At 46.8% G+C, this 13,684-nt stretch overlaps 2 protein-coding genes across 2 annotated transcripts; both read right to left on the bottom strand.

Annotated features, from left to right (window-relative positions):
- Positions 1-1,947: 1,947 nt before the first annotated feature.
- Positions 1,948-2,883, bottom strand: LOC120379330 (olfactory receptor 51G2-like). The gene has a single exon (XM_039497160.1). It carries the CDS (start codon positions 2,881-2,883, stop codon positions 1,948-1,950), a length of 936 nt encoding a protein of 311 aa, XP_039353094.1.
- A 9,582-nt stretch (positions 2,884-12,465) lies between these two features.
- LOC120396038 (olfactory receptor 51G2-like) lies at positions 12,466-13,401 on the bottom strand. Its single transcript, XM_039520920.1, has one exon. It carries the CDS (start codon positions 13,399-13,401, stop codon positions 12,466-12,468), a length of 936 nt encoding a protein of 311 aa, XP_039376854.1.
- Positions 13,402-13,684: the final 283 nt, after the last annotated feature.

The raw sequence follows: 13,684 nt of genomic DNA on the forward strand, positions 1-13,684 counted from the left end.
CCCCAAGGCATCCATGCAGATACTCTGTCCTTAATATATGGAGATATACCTATCTCATAAAACTGGAAGGAACCCTGAAAGATTATTGAATTGAGCCCCCTGCCTTCACTAGGAGGACCAAGTACTGATTTTGCCCCAGATCCCTAAGTAGCTTCCTCAAAGATTGAACTCATAATCTTGAGATTAGCAGGCCAATGCTAAAAATGCTGACCTATCCCTCTCTCTTGAGCTCCTGGGAGTCTCTAGACTTGCACTGAGAGCAGAAAGATGTTTTGTTAAATGTCATCTAGTCTCCTGTTCTTTTTCCTTTCAAGACAGAAAGTTCAAAACTCCCTAGACCTGCCCAATATATTTTGTCAACTGCCAAGTCCTTGCAATGACTTACACTGGAATATTTAAAACAAGATCCCCCTTTGTGGTGTCACATGAATTCAGTCTTCTCTAAAACCCAGGCTGTACTACCCTCTGTCTCTGTCCTCCTCCTTTACTCAGCAGCCCACCACCACCCTGCTTCCTGGTATCAATACTGGCTCAGGCTTGCCGTGACACCTGTTCCTCTATGTCCCCCAAGGGTCCGCCTCTCAGGGAGGCATGAGCCTAGGGTGACCAGACACCAAGTGTGAAAAGTCGGGACAGGGGGTGGGGGGTAATAGGACCCTATATAAGAAAAAGACTCAACAATCGGGACAGTCCCTATAAAATTGAGACATCTGGTCACCCTACATGAGCCAGGCCATGGGACGAGCTACCCCAGGAGCCCAGCTTACTGTGGGGAGCACCGAACGCTACATCTTCCCTGGGTTCTACATCCTGGGGGGCAGGGACACAGGCTGGGGTCTTCTCTCGGGCCCCCCAGCTCCCTGCCCAGGGCAGATGGAGGATCTGGGGCTCCTCACAGTGGATCTGGGTCCCTAGGCAGCTCTTGCCACAGCCTGGCTCTTGCTTCTGGGTGGAGCCTTGGGAAATGAGGAGGAGGAGTAGGTGGGGTCTTGGGGGAAGGGTCACAGAGGGAATGGGTCTCCTGCATGTATCACACTTTAGTCTTTTGAAAAGATGGTCACTCTACAGTGAATGGGCTGGGCTGGGATAGTAGGTAGCTGGGCCTCTGTGGGGGAGCTGAGGCCTGTTTCCACCCCTCTGCAAGCAGCTGGGGCAGCACAAATGAAGGGGCTGGGGAGGGAACCTGGGCCTGAGTCTCTTGCCAGGACAGCTGCGTGTCAGACCCTCCCTCACACAGGAAGCACTGCTCTGCCTCAGGGCCACTATGATAGATGGGGGTAGGCTTAGCAGGTGTGCGGAGTGCAGAGCCACCAACAGGGGAGGGGCTGCCTGAATGGCTTCTCTTGGGGTTCCTGCGCGAATCATGGCTCTGACACGACTCAGTCACAAGCACTTGGCTGAGGGTGTGGGGGAAGGGTGGGTGTCTGTGCCCCTTGAATAGCCCCTGTTCACAGCTGGTGCAGCCCCCATGGATCATGCAGCACCCAGAGTACTCGGGAAGGGCCAGGACTGTGGCTGCACAACAGCTCTGCAGCTTTTTTAATGGCCCATGGATGTTTAACCAGAGACAGGACAGTGACACACAAGATGTAACGAGAAACAACATTCACATCCCTTCTCTTTATTAACTGTATCAACAGGAATTCTGAGGTCAGAGCAGCCACTGATACGGTTCTTTATGGGCCAACATCCCACCAGTCCCCTGGCTCTCAATGAACACAGTCACTCTGTAAATGCAGCTGCCTGACTTGGTCTCCTTCCCTTAGTGCACTGTCCTCTTTCATCAGCCCCTCTCCCATTGCTCCAGGCCTGAGATGCTCTTTCTCTACAGAGTGGAGATCAGTAGCTCATGTTGTCTTGAATGTAAGTGTCGAGGATGGAACAGGTGGCCCATGTTTTTCATTTCCGGTGGCACCAACGCTGGAGCCAGTTGATGGAACTGACTCTTCACTTGACGAACACCCTGATTATCCTCACACGAAGGTGTTTGCTTTTCACACTGTACACGATTGGATTTATCAGGGGTGGGACCAGCAGGGAGATGTGGCCTAGCAGAATCTGAAGTAACGGAAAAGAGCCCTTCCCAAATCTGTGTATCACAGACAAGCCAACCGCTGGTGTGTAGAATAGCAGGACGGCGCAGATGTGGGAGATGCAGGTGTTGAGGGCCCTGAGACACTCCACATGAGACGCAATGCTCAGCACTGTTTTGAGAATCATCACATAAGAGAGAAAGATGAGCAACGAGTCCAACCCCATCGTTAAAAGATTAGTAAACAAGCCATAGATGCTATTGACTCTGATATCCGAACAGGCCATCGTCATGACCTCCTCGTGCAGACAGTAGGAATGGGAGAGGACATTGGCTTTACAGTATTGGAACCGTTTCAGGAGAAAGGGGAGTGGGATTATTATGGCCACCCCTCTTAGCAGAAAGACCAGTCCCATCTCTGCTATTCTCAGCAGGGTTAAGATGGAAGCATATCTCAGTGGGTTACAGATTGCGATGAAGCGGTCAAAGGCCATTAACAAGAGTACGGAGGATTCAATGCATTGAAATGAGTGGATGAAGAACAGCTGGGCAAAACAGGCATTGAGGCTGATCTCCCTACAGTTAAACAAGTATATGCCCAGTATCGTCGGCATGGTGGATATCGATAAGCCAAAATCTGTGACGGCCAACATTGAAAGGAAAATGTACATGGGCTCATGGAGGTTTTGATCTGTTTTTATAATGAACAGAATGACTGAATTGCCTACTATTGAAATAACATACATGAAACAGAAGGGGATAGAGATCCAGAGATGGATGTCTTCCAGCCCAGGTATCCCGGTGAGAAGGAACACTGCAGAGTTGATTTTGGTGTCATTGGCAGTTGACATAATATATTCAGCAGGTCTAGGGAGTTTTGAGCTTTTCTTCCTGAAAATATAAAGAACAGGAGACTAGATGACATTTAATAAGACATCTTTCTCCTCTCAGTCTAGAGACTCCCAGGAGCTCAAGCTAGATCAGCAAAAACATACTCTTGGATTTACACCATTGATAGGAAGATAGGCATTGCCAGAGTGTATCACACCTAAAGTCCATCTATCCCTGTATCCAATGGGCAGTTCCAGATGCTTCACAGGAAGGTAGAAGAAGCCATGCAATGGGCAGCTGTGAGATAACCTGCTCCCAGGGAAAGTTTCCCCCTGACACCCACTAGTTAGACATATGTTGTGATGTAAATCAGGAAGGTTTAGAGCCCTTCCAAGTTTTTTTTTTTAAATCCTTACTGATGTGTTTGGATTTTCTAGTTACCCATATAAACATCCAGTCCCTCTTTGAATCCTGCTAAGCTTTTAGCCCCATTGATATCTTGTGGCTGGGAGTTCCTCAGCCTACTTGAACACTGTGTGATTTTACAGTTGTGACCTTCCCTTGGACACCTTTTCAGGCCCTCCACTTGTGAGTGTATCCCATTGGCAAGTACGCGGTGAAAATGGTCATTGCATTTATCTGTCCTTCATCAAAGCTATTTATAAAAGTGTTTCATTGCCTCATTTTATGTATTTTTTCTCCATTCCTGAGAGTCCAGATTATGCCACTGCCTCTTTCCAGCACATGGGAGAAATTCTTGGGGACGGGTTCTTAATTTAATAACAGTGACTTCAACAGCGTCACTCCAGATTTACATGTGTAAATTCATTCAGAACCAGATTATTAACTTTCCCTTACCAAATGCATCCAGTGATAAACTCTGAACCCCAAGAATCCTTCCAAGAGCAGCTGAAGTGCTTTGCCTGGCCAATGTTAACTGAATCCAGAGAGTTCGATCATCCTAAAAGCTTCTCTTCATCCTCACAGGATCTGCCTCCTCTCCACATGCAAAGGTCTGTAGATAACTGGCAAATTACAGGCTAACACAGACAATTACTTCACCTAGGTGGGGAAGGGGTTGGCATCACAAATGGGTAAATAGTGCAAACACTGGTGTTGCACTAATATCCAGTGGAGTGTGAAAGTTACTTCAGCCATGCTCATGTAACAGGTGTAAATTACAACCACTGTTACACTCTGCTTTCCTGCACTTCAGCTCTATTCTTTGCTGAAACACTAACCCGCGGTTCTGGTCTCTCATAACTTTCTGGAAAGTCTTGCACAGCTTTGCTGAGTTATTGGGTACACGGCCCTGTATGTAAGTGTTATAGACAGCTTCTGGTCTGTTTCCAGGAGACAGTATCATACAACTGTTCATTGGACAAGGAGTTAATGGAACAAGCAACATTGCTAATAGTATTTGGAGCACTTTTGAAATACTTTCCAAAGCAAAAGCCATTAACCAGTAAAGTTACCACTGCTCCTTCCTGTAGATTCCAACAACTCTGCTGCTGGCTTTCAACATACATACATGTCATGAAAGCTTGGTTAGTAATATTTGTATTACAATGAATACTTTTGGCATAACATTTACGCATCTGTACTTTAATACACACATGTCAACCACATGTGCTGGACCTATGTGGACCTGCTCGGCAAGCACAGTTGACCCACGGTGTACTGGAGCCCAAGGCCCCATCTGAGGGTGGGAGGATCATGGAATTTCACTCTATAAGAGAGAAGGCTAGGAGGCCTGATATCTGACACTCAGAAACCAAAGCGGGGGCAGGCATGCAGGTAGCCCTCTAACTCACCAGGGTATCTACACGGAAGAGGGGCTGGAGCCCTCAGCCGGTCAGGAAATATAAATATGCCTTATCAGACCTGTTACGACAAAGCAACGCAGCTCTGAATTCCTGCATTCACAATCGAGCCAGAGAATAAAACCGTTCTAAATGCATTTATTGATTACATTTCCAGGGGCAAATAAACCTGAAGCGATTTCGGAACAAGTCATTGACATTATTTGTGGTCTCCTCTCACTGAGTCCCTGGCATGATCAGGCCCAGAGCACACTGCACCTCTAGAAAGGGGACCCCTTGAGAAATCCTGACTCCTGGCATTGGGGTTTTAACACTCTGAGCTCCAGGGGCGACGCCAGGCACTGGTGCACCAAGCGGGTGCCTGGGGTGGCAAGCCGTGTGGGGCGGCCTGCTGGTTGCAGTGAGGGTGGCAGTCAGGCGGCCTTCTGCGGGAGGTCCATGGGTTCCACGGTAATTCTGCCCACCGAAGGTGCAGGACCAGTGGACCTCCCGCAGGTGCACCGCTGAAAGCCACCTGTCTGTCGTCCTTGGGGTGGCAAAATACATAGAGCCTCCCCTGCCGAGCTTGATTTGAATCCCAGATTTTTGTGTAGCTTGAATAACCCACCTTGGATCATGGGCAGATGTAGGGGAGGGGTTCCAAAGTTACGTAGCCCTGTCTGCAATCCAGCCTCTCACTGAGTCACCCCGACAGACCAGCCGAGTCCTCTGCTGCAGCACAGAACATCTGCAAATGGGAACAGCTCGCAGCCTTTCCCTTTCACTGCACATTTTAAAGATAGTGAAACCTTCCAACATACCAAGTTCCTCATGGAAGGGGAGCCGCTGACACCCTAAAGAAGTTTTCACCCTAAAGGAAAAGGAGTCTTTCAAGGTTGCACAGGCATCAGGCAGTATCTGTTCAGATATGGAGGAAACTGTCTTTATGAAGCATGTCTGCACATTCCCTTGGGGGCCACTTGGCCATCAGGGAACCTCAGCAGTTTGGCTTAGGGCAAACGAGCTTTAACCCCTGTGACAGCCAATGGCAAACTGCAGGAAGTCAAATCACAGGGATCCCTGGTGATCCTACACAACTGGCCTGCAGCGCCAGCCCTGCTGCAGGCTCTATTCCTGGAATCCGGGCTTGTCATCCCTGTTCGTAGGGTTCTGATTAGTGACATGGCTACCTTGGGGGCAGCCGAGTAGTAACAATGATGCTGTCACAGCTGTGATCTTGCTGAAAATAATAATGATAATAATAACAACAATAACAAAACAGCAATAACATAGGAGGAGATTTCTCCCCAGCAGCCCTGTTGTCTCTATTTCAAACCTAGGGGATAGCCCAGGGAAGGAAGATTCCAAAGGGTTCCCTACATGAAAATTTCCCTTGATCATTTTGGTAGGGGAGGGCCCTTCCCTTCTCCATGAGTAAATTTCTATGTATGGATCCTTGTGCAATCTCCCTTCCCTGCCCTGTATGCTGTTTTTGCAATGCAGGAAAGGTGGCGGCCAGGGAGAAATCTGGTCAAATATTGACCCCCTCAAAGAATTCTAGTGGATTGGTGAGGCATGATTTCCTTTTACAAAAACCCTGTTAACTCTTCACCAACAAATTATGTTCATCTCTGGGTCTGACAATTTTGTTCTTTACTATAGTTTCAACCAGTTTTGATGGCACTGAAATCAGGCTTACCAGCCTGTAATTGCCACGATCACCTATTGAGCCCTTTTAAAAATATTGGCATCACATTAGTTATCCTCCAGAAGCTGACTTAAATGATATGTTACAGACAACAGCTAGTAGTTCTGCAATTTCATATTTGAGTTTCTACAGAACTCTTGGGTGAATCCCATCTGGTGACCTATTACTATTTAATTTACCAATTTGCTCCAAAAGCTCCTCTAAAGACACCTCAACCTGGGAAAGATCCTCAGATTTCTCACCTAAAAGATTGGTGAGGCATGATTTGCCTTTGAGAAGCTGTGTTGAGTCTTCCCCAACATAATGTGTTCATCTTTGTTTTTGACAACCAATTAGCCTGGTACTGAAATTAGGCTTTCTGGCCTGTATTGCCAGGATCACCTCTGAAGCATGTTTTAACAATCAGCATCACATTAGCTATTTGCCAGTCATCTGCTAAAGAGGCTGATTTAAACCATAGGTCACAAAGCACAGCTTGTAGTTCTGCAATCTGCTTTTTGAGTTTCTTCTGAAGTTCATCCCACCTGGTCCTGGTAACTTAATGCTGTTTAATTTATCAGTTTGTTCCAAAACATCCTCTACTGACACCTCAACCTGGGATAGTTCCTGACATCTGTCACCCAAACAGAATGGCTCACATGTGGAAATATCCCTCACATCCTCTACTGTGAACACCAAGGCAAAGAATTCATTTAGTCTCATATTCCTTGATGGCTCCTTTAGCAGGTCAATCATCCAGTGGCCTCACTGATTGTTTAACAGGCTTACTGCTTCTCTTTGACTCCTGCTAAGCTCTTGGCCTCATTGATATGTTGTGGCTGGGAGTTCCACAGCCTGCTTGAGCACTGTGTGATTTTAGAATTCTGCCATTCCCACAGAAACCCTTTTTGGCCCTCCACTTGTGAGTGTGGTCCGTTGTATGATGACATGTAGGTAAACCCGTGGCAACTGCATGGTGAAAACTGTCAGTGTATTTATCTGTCTTGCACAGAAGCTGTTTATAAATGTGTTTCTTTGCCTCATTATAAATATATATTATTTTCTCCAATCCTGAGAGTCCAAATTATGCCACTGCCTCATCCCACTTCATGGGATAAATTTTTATAGCTAGGTGCTTAGTTCAATAACATTGACTTCAACTACATCACTCCAGATTCATATGTATAAATCCAATCAGAACCAGGCTCCCTTATTTTTCCCTTACCAAATGCTCCTGGTGATACACTCTGACCCCCAAGAATCCCTCCAAGAGAAACTGAAGTGCTTTTCCTTTCCAGCGTTGACTGAATCCAGAGAATTTGATCATCCTACAGGCTTCTCTTCATCCTCACAAGTTCTGCATTATTTCCCCATGCAAGGGACTGTAGATAGCTGGCAAGTTAGAAGCTAACATAGACAATTACTTCTGCTGGGCGGGAGAGGGGTTGGCATCACAAATGGGTGAATAGTGCAAACACTAGGTTTGCACGAATATCCAGTTGAGTGTGCAAGTTACTTCAGCCATCTCGTATAACAGGTAATAGGCGTAAATTACATACAACCACTATTGCATTCCCTTTCCTGCACCTCAGCTCTAGTCTTTGCTGAAACACAAACCAGCGGTTCTGTTCTCTCATGCCTATTTGGAAAGCCTTGCACAGGTATAACACAGGGATTGGGTTCATGGCTCTGAATGTAAGTGTTAGAAACAGCTACTGGTCAGTTACCAGAGGACAGTATCATACAACTGTTCACTTAAGAAAAGAGTTAATAGCACAAACCCATTGCAAACAATATGTGGAGAACTTCTGAAATACTTTCTAAAGCAAAAGCCATTAAGCAGTAAAGTTACCACTGCTCCTTCCTGTAGAGATTTCTAGAACTCTGCTGCTGGCTTTCGATATATAGGTATGTCCTGAAAGTTTGTTTTTTAATATTTGTATAGGATGAAATTGAATAGTGAAAAGTGCAAGGTCATGCATTTAGGGATTAATAACAAGATTTTTTGTTATAAACTGGGGACACATCAGTTGGAAGTAACAGAGGAGGAGAAGGACCTCGGAGTATTGGTTGATCACAGGATGACTATGAGCTGCCAATGTGATATGGCCGTGAAAAAAGCTAATGCGGTTTTGGGATGCATCAGGCGAGGTATTTCCAGTAGAGATAAGGAGGTGTTAGTACCGTTATACAAGGCACTGGTGAGACCTCATCTGGAATACTGTGTGCAGTTATCCCATGTTTAAGAAGGATGAATTCAAACTGGAACAGGCACAGAGAAGGGCTACTAGGATGATCCGAGGAATGGAAAACCTGTCTTATGAAAGGAGATTCAAAGAGCTTGGCTTGTTTAGCCTAACCAAAAGAAGGTTGAGGGGGGGATATGATTGCTCTCTATAAATATATCAGAGGGATAAATACCAGGAAGGGAGAGGAATTATTTAAGCTCAGTACCAAGGTGGACACAAGAACAAATAGATATAAACTGGACACTAGGAAATTTCGACTTGAAATTAGATGGTTTCTATCCATCAGAGGGGTGATGTTCTGGAACAGCCTTCCAAGGGGAGCAGTGGGGGCAAAAGACATATCTGGCTTCAAGACTAAGCTTGATAAGTTTATGGAGGGGATGGTATGATGGGATAGCCTAATTTTGGCAAATAATTGATCTTTGACTATTAGCAGTAAATATGCTCACTGGCCTGCAATGGGATGTTAGATGGGGTTGGATGTGAGTTACTACAGAGAATTCTTTCCTGGGTGCTGGCTGGTGAGTCTTGCCCACATGCTCAGGGTTTAGCTGATCACCATATTTGGAGTCGGGAAGGAATTTTCCTCCAGGGCAGATTGGCAGAGGCCCTGGTGGGGGTTTCACCTTCCTCTGCAGCATGGGGCATGGGTCACTTGCTGGAGGATTCTCTGCAGCTTGAGGTCTTCAAACCACAATTTGAGGACTTCAATAGCTCAGACATAGGTTAGGGGTGTGATACAGGAGTGGGTGGGTGAGATTCTATGGCCTGTGCTGTGCAGGACGTCAGATTAGATTATCATAATGGTCCCTTTTGACCTTAAAGTCTATGATTATATGTATTACAATGGAAAGTTTTGAAATAACATTTTCACATCTACATTTAGGTACACACATGTCAACCCAATATTTCCCCTCTCATCTTCTTTCATTGCTCATGAAATGCGTGAGGGGTCCAGTATCTGAACAAGGGGAAGCCCAGCAGGTCTCTGTCCAGCCAGGCAACACTTTCCAGATCCTTTGTTCTCTGAAAGGACATCCTGATTCTACCTCTTACTACTGAGCTGCAGGAGGGACACAGAACTCATTCATCAAAGAGTGCTGTGCTAATGACAGCCTTCATCAAAAATGAGTGTTGGGAAGAGTTCAGATTCTCCACCCAGTGCCTCAAATTGTCCTTATAAGGCAAACGGAGCTGAAATCTCTGTTAGGCACTTAGCTGTGGCCCAAATTATTGCATCGTCCGAGTGCCTCACAATCTGTAACATGTTTATTAGTACAACACCCCGTGCAGCAGGGCCGTGCTACTAACACCACTGGGCAGATCTGAAGGCCAGAAGGCACCATTGTGATCACTTAGTTCGACCACCTGTAGAACACAGGCCAGAGACCTGTCCCACAATAACTCCTAGAGCAGAGTTAGAACAACCTCCTGCCTTGATTTAACAATTGTCAGTGATGGAGAATCAACCACGGCCCTTGGTAAATTGTTTCAACCGTCAATTTCCATCAGCATTAAAGAATTTCACCTTAGTTCCAGTCTGAATTTGTCTTGCTTTAGCTTCCAGCCATTGGAGTGTGTTGTAACTTTCTCTGCTAGATGGAAGGGCTCATTGTTCAATGTTTGTTGCCCATGTAGGTACTTACAGACTATGATTAAGTCACCCCTTAACCTTCTCTGCATTAAGATAAATAGATTGAGCTCATTGAGTCTATCAACATAAGGCAGACTTTTTAATCATTTCTATCATTCTCTGGGCTCTTCTCTGAACCCCTCTCAAATTTGTCATCATCCTTCTTGAACTGTAGACACCAGAAGTGGACAGAGATCTCAGCTGTGGTCGCACCAGTGTCAAATACAGAGGTAAAATAACCTCTCTGCCCCTACTTGAGATACTCCAGATTCCCCTGGTTGTACATTCTAGGTTGCACTAGCTTTTTCATCTGCAGCAGCACATTGGGAGATCATGTTCAGCCGATTATGACCCCCAAGTCTTTTTCAGAGTCACTGATTCCCAGGATTGGGCCCCCATCCAGTAAGGAGGGCCTGCATTCCTTGTTCCTAGATGTAAATGAGAAGCTGGATATGAGTCAGCAGTGTGCCTTTGTTGCCAAGAAGGCTAACAGCATATTGGGCTGCATTAGTAGGAACATTGCCAGCAGGTCGAGGGAAGTGATTATTCCCCTGTATTCAGCACTAGTGAGACCACATCTGGAAAATTTTGTCCAGTTTTAGGCCCCCCCAATACAGAAAGGATATGGACAAATTGGAGAGAGTCCAGCAAAGGACAATAAAAAATGATTAGGGGGCTGGAGCACATGATTTACGAGGAGAGGCTGAGGGAACTGGGCTTGTTTAGTCTGCAGAAGAGAAGAGTGAGGGGGGATTTGTTAGCTGCCTTCAACTACCTGAAGGGGGGTTCCAAAGAGGATGGAGCTCGGCTGTTCTCAGTGGTAGCAGATGACAGAACAAGGAGCAATGGTCTCAAGTTGCAGTGGGGGAGGTTTAGGTTGGATATTAGGAAACGCTATTTCACTAGGAGGGTGGTGAAGCACTGGAATGGGTTCCCTAGGGAGATGGTGGAATCTCCATCCTTAGAGGTTTTTAAGGCTCGGCTTGACAAAGCCCTGGCTGGGATGATTTAGTTGGGTTTGGTCCTGCTTTGAGCAGGGGGTTGGACTAGATACCTCCTGAAGTCTCTTGCAACCCTGACATTCTATGATTCTATGAGTCTTGGGAGAAGAGGAGGGTGGGGCCACAAGGGGGAAGAGGAGGATTAGGGGATGGGGCCTCAAGGCAGAATAAGAAGGCAGGAGATATATTATTTTCTCCACTGGATCTGGCTCCCTAGGCAGCTCTTGCCACAGCTTTGGTTCTGGCTTCTGGGTGGAGCCTTGGGAAATAAGGAGCAGGAGTGGGTGGGGTCTTGGGGGAAGACATGGGGCAAAGGGAGGAGCCTCAGTGGAAAAGGAGGAGTAGGGGTGGGGCCTCAAGGGGCAGGGGTGGGGTCACAGAGGTGATGGTCACCTTATATTGAATGGGCTGGGCTGGGATAGGATCTGGACATGCCTCTCTGGGAAAGCTGGGGACTATTTCCACCACTTTTCAGCACAAATGGAAGGGACTCTGGGCCAAAATCTCTTGCCAGGACTCCTCTGTGTCAGACCCTCACTCACACACGTAGCTCTGCTCTGCCTTGGTGAGCAATAGGCTCAGCAGGTGTGTGGTGTGCAGATCCATAAATGGGGGTGGGATTGCCTGAATGGCTTTACTTGGGGCTCCTCCGTTAATTATGTCTCTGACACAACTCAGTCACAAGCACCTGGCTGAGGGCATGGGGAAAGGGTGGGTGTTCTTGCCCCTTGAATAGCCCCTGTCCACAGCTCGTGCAGTGGCCATGGATCATGCACCACCCAGAGGGCTCAGGAAAGATCAGTAGAGATCTGCAACTTTTTTCATGGCCCATGGATGTTCAACCAGACACAGGACAGTGACAGGCCAGGTGTAATGGGAAACAACATCCACATCCCTTCTCTTTATTGACGGTATCGACAGGAATTCTGAGATCAGAGCAGCCACTGCCTCTTTATGGGCCAACATCCCACCAGTCAATCTTGCTCTCCACGGACACAGTCACTTTGTAAATGCTGCTGCCTGCTTTCGTCACTATCCCCTAGTGCACTGTCCTCCCTCACCAGCTCTTCTCCCATTGCTCCAGGCCTTAGACCCCTCTGAACCTGTCTCTATAGAGTGGAGATCGGTAGCTCATGTCATCTCTTATGCAAGGGTCCAGGATGGAATTGGAGGCCCATGTTTTTCATCTCTTGGGTCACCAGCGCTGGAGCCAGGTGATGAGCTGACCCTTCACTTGATGAACACCCTGATTATCCTCACACGAAGGTGTTTGCTTTTCACGCTGTACACGATTGGGTTCATCAGAGGCGGGACCAGCAGGTAGACATAGCCCAGGAGACTCTGCAGTAAGGGAGAAGAGCCCTTCCCCAATCTGTGTATCACAGACAAGCTGATCTCTGGTGTGTAGAAGAGCAGGACGGCACAGAGGTGGGAGACGCAGGTGTTCAGGGCTCTGAAGCATTGGGCGTGGGACGCGATGCTCAGCACCGTTTTGAGAATCATCACATAAGAGAGGAAGATGAGCAGTGAATCTAACCCCATTGTTAAGAATGTAACAACCAAGCCATAGATGCTGTTGACTGTGATATCGGAACAAGCCATCATCATGACCTCCTGGTGCAGGCAATAGGAATGGGAGAGGACATTGGCTTGACAGTAATGGAACCGTTTTAAGAGAAAGGGGAGTGGGACCGTTAGGGCAAACCGTACTAGCACAAATACCAGTCCCATCTTGGCTATTCTCGGCAGGGTTAAGATGGAAGCATATCTCAGCGGGTTACGGATTGCAATGAAGCGGTCAAAAGCCATGAGCAAGAGAATGGAGGATTCAATGCACTGAAATGAGTGGATGAAGAACAGCTGAGAAAAACATGCATCGAGGGTGATCTCCCTAGACTTAAACAAGTATATGCCCAGTATCGTCGGTACGGTGGCTATCAATATGCCAAGGTCTGTGATGGCCAACATGGAAAGGAAAATGTACATGGGCTCATGGAGGCTTGGATCTGTTTTTACAATGAACAAAATGACTGAATTTCCTACTACAGAAATAACATACATTAAGCAGAAGAGGATAGAGATCCAGAGATGCACGTCTTCCTGCCCTGGTATCCCGGTGAGAAGGAACACTGCAGAGTTGAATTTGGTGTCATTGACAGTGTACATAATGTACTGGGCAGGTCCAGGGAGTTTTGAGCTTTTCTTCCTGAAAGTAAAAAGTACAGGAGATTAGATGATATTTAACGAGACATCTTTCTGCTCTCAGTGCAAGTCTAGAGACTCCCAGATGCTCAAGCAAGATCAGCAAAAAACTAGTCTTGTATTTACAGCACCAATGGGAAGATAGGCACTGCCAGATTGGATCAGACCTGCAGTCCATCTAGCCCAGTATCCAGGGTTCCGTACACAATGCTGCAGAAGAAGGTGGAAGAAACCCTGCAATAGGAAG

The sequence above is a fragment of the Mauremys reevesii genome, linkage group 1 (genome assembly GCF_016161935.1).
Source record: "Mauremys reevesii isolate NIE-2019 linkage group 1, ASM1616193v1, whole genome shotgun sequence".
In the NCBI taxonomy this organism is placed as follows: domain Eukaryota; kingdom Metazoa; phylum Chordata; order Testudines; family Geoemydidae; genus Mauremys; species Mauremys reevesii.

What these genes read in the sequence shown, in the direction of transcription:
- LOC120379330 (XM_039497160.1), bottom strand. Translation starts at nt 2,883, where the DNA reads ATGTCAACTGCCAATGACACCAAAATCAACTCTGCAGTGTTCCTTCTC.
- LOC120396038 (XM_039520920.1), bottom strand. Translation starts at nt 13,401, where the DNA reads ATGTACACTGTCAATGACACCAAATTCAACTCTGCAGTGTTCCTTCTC.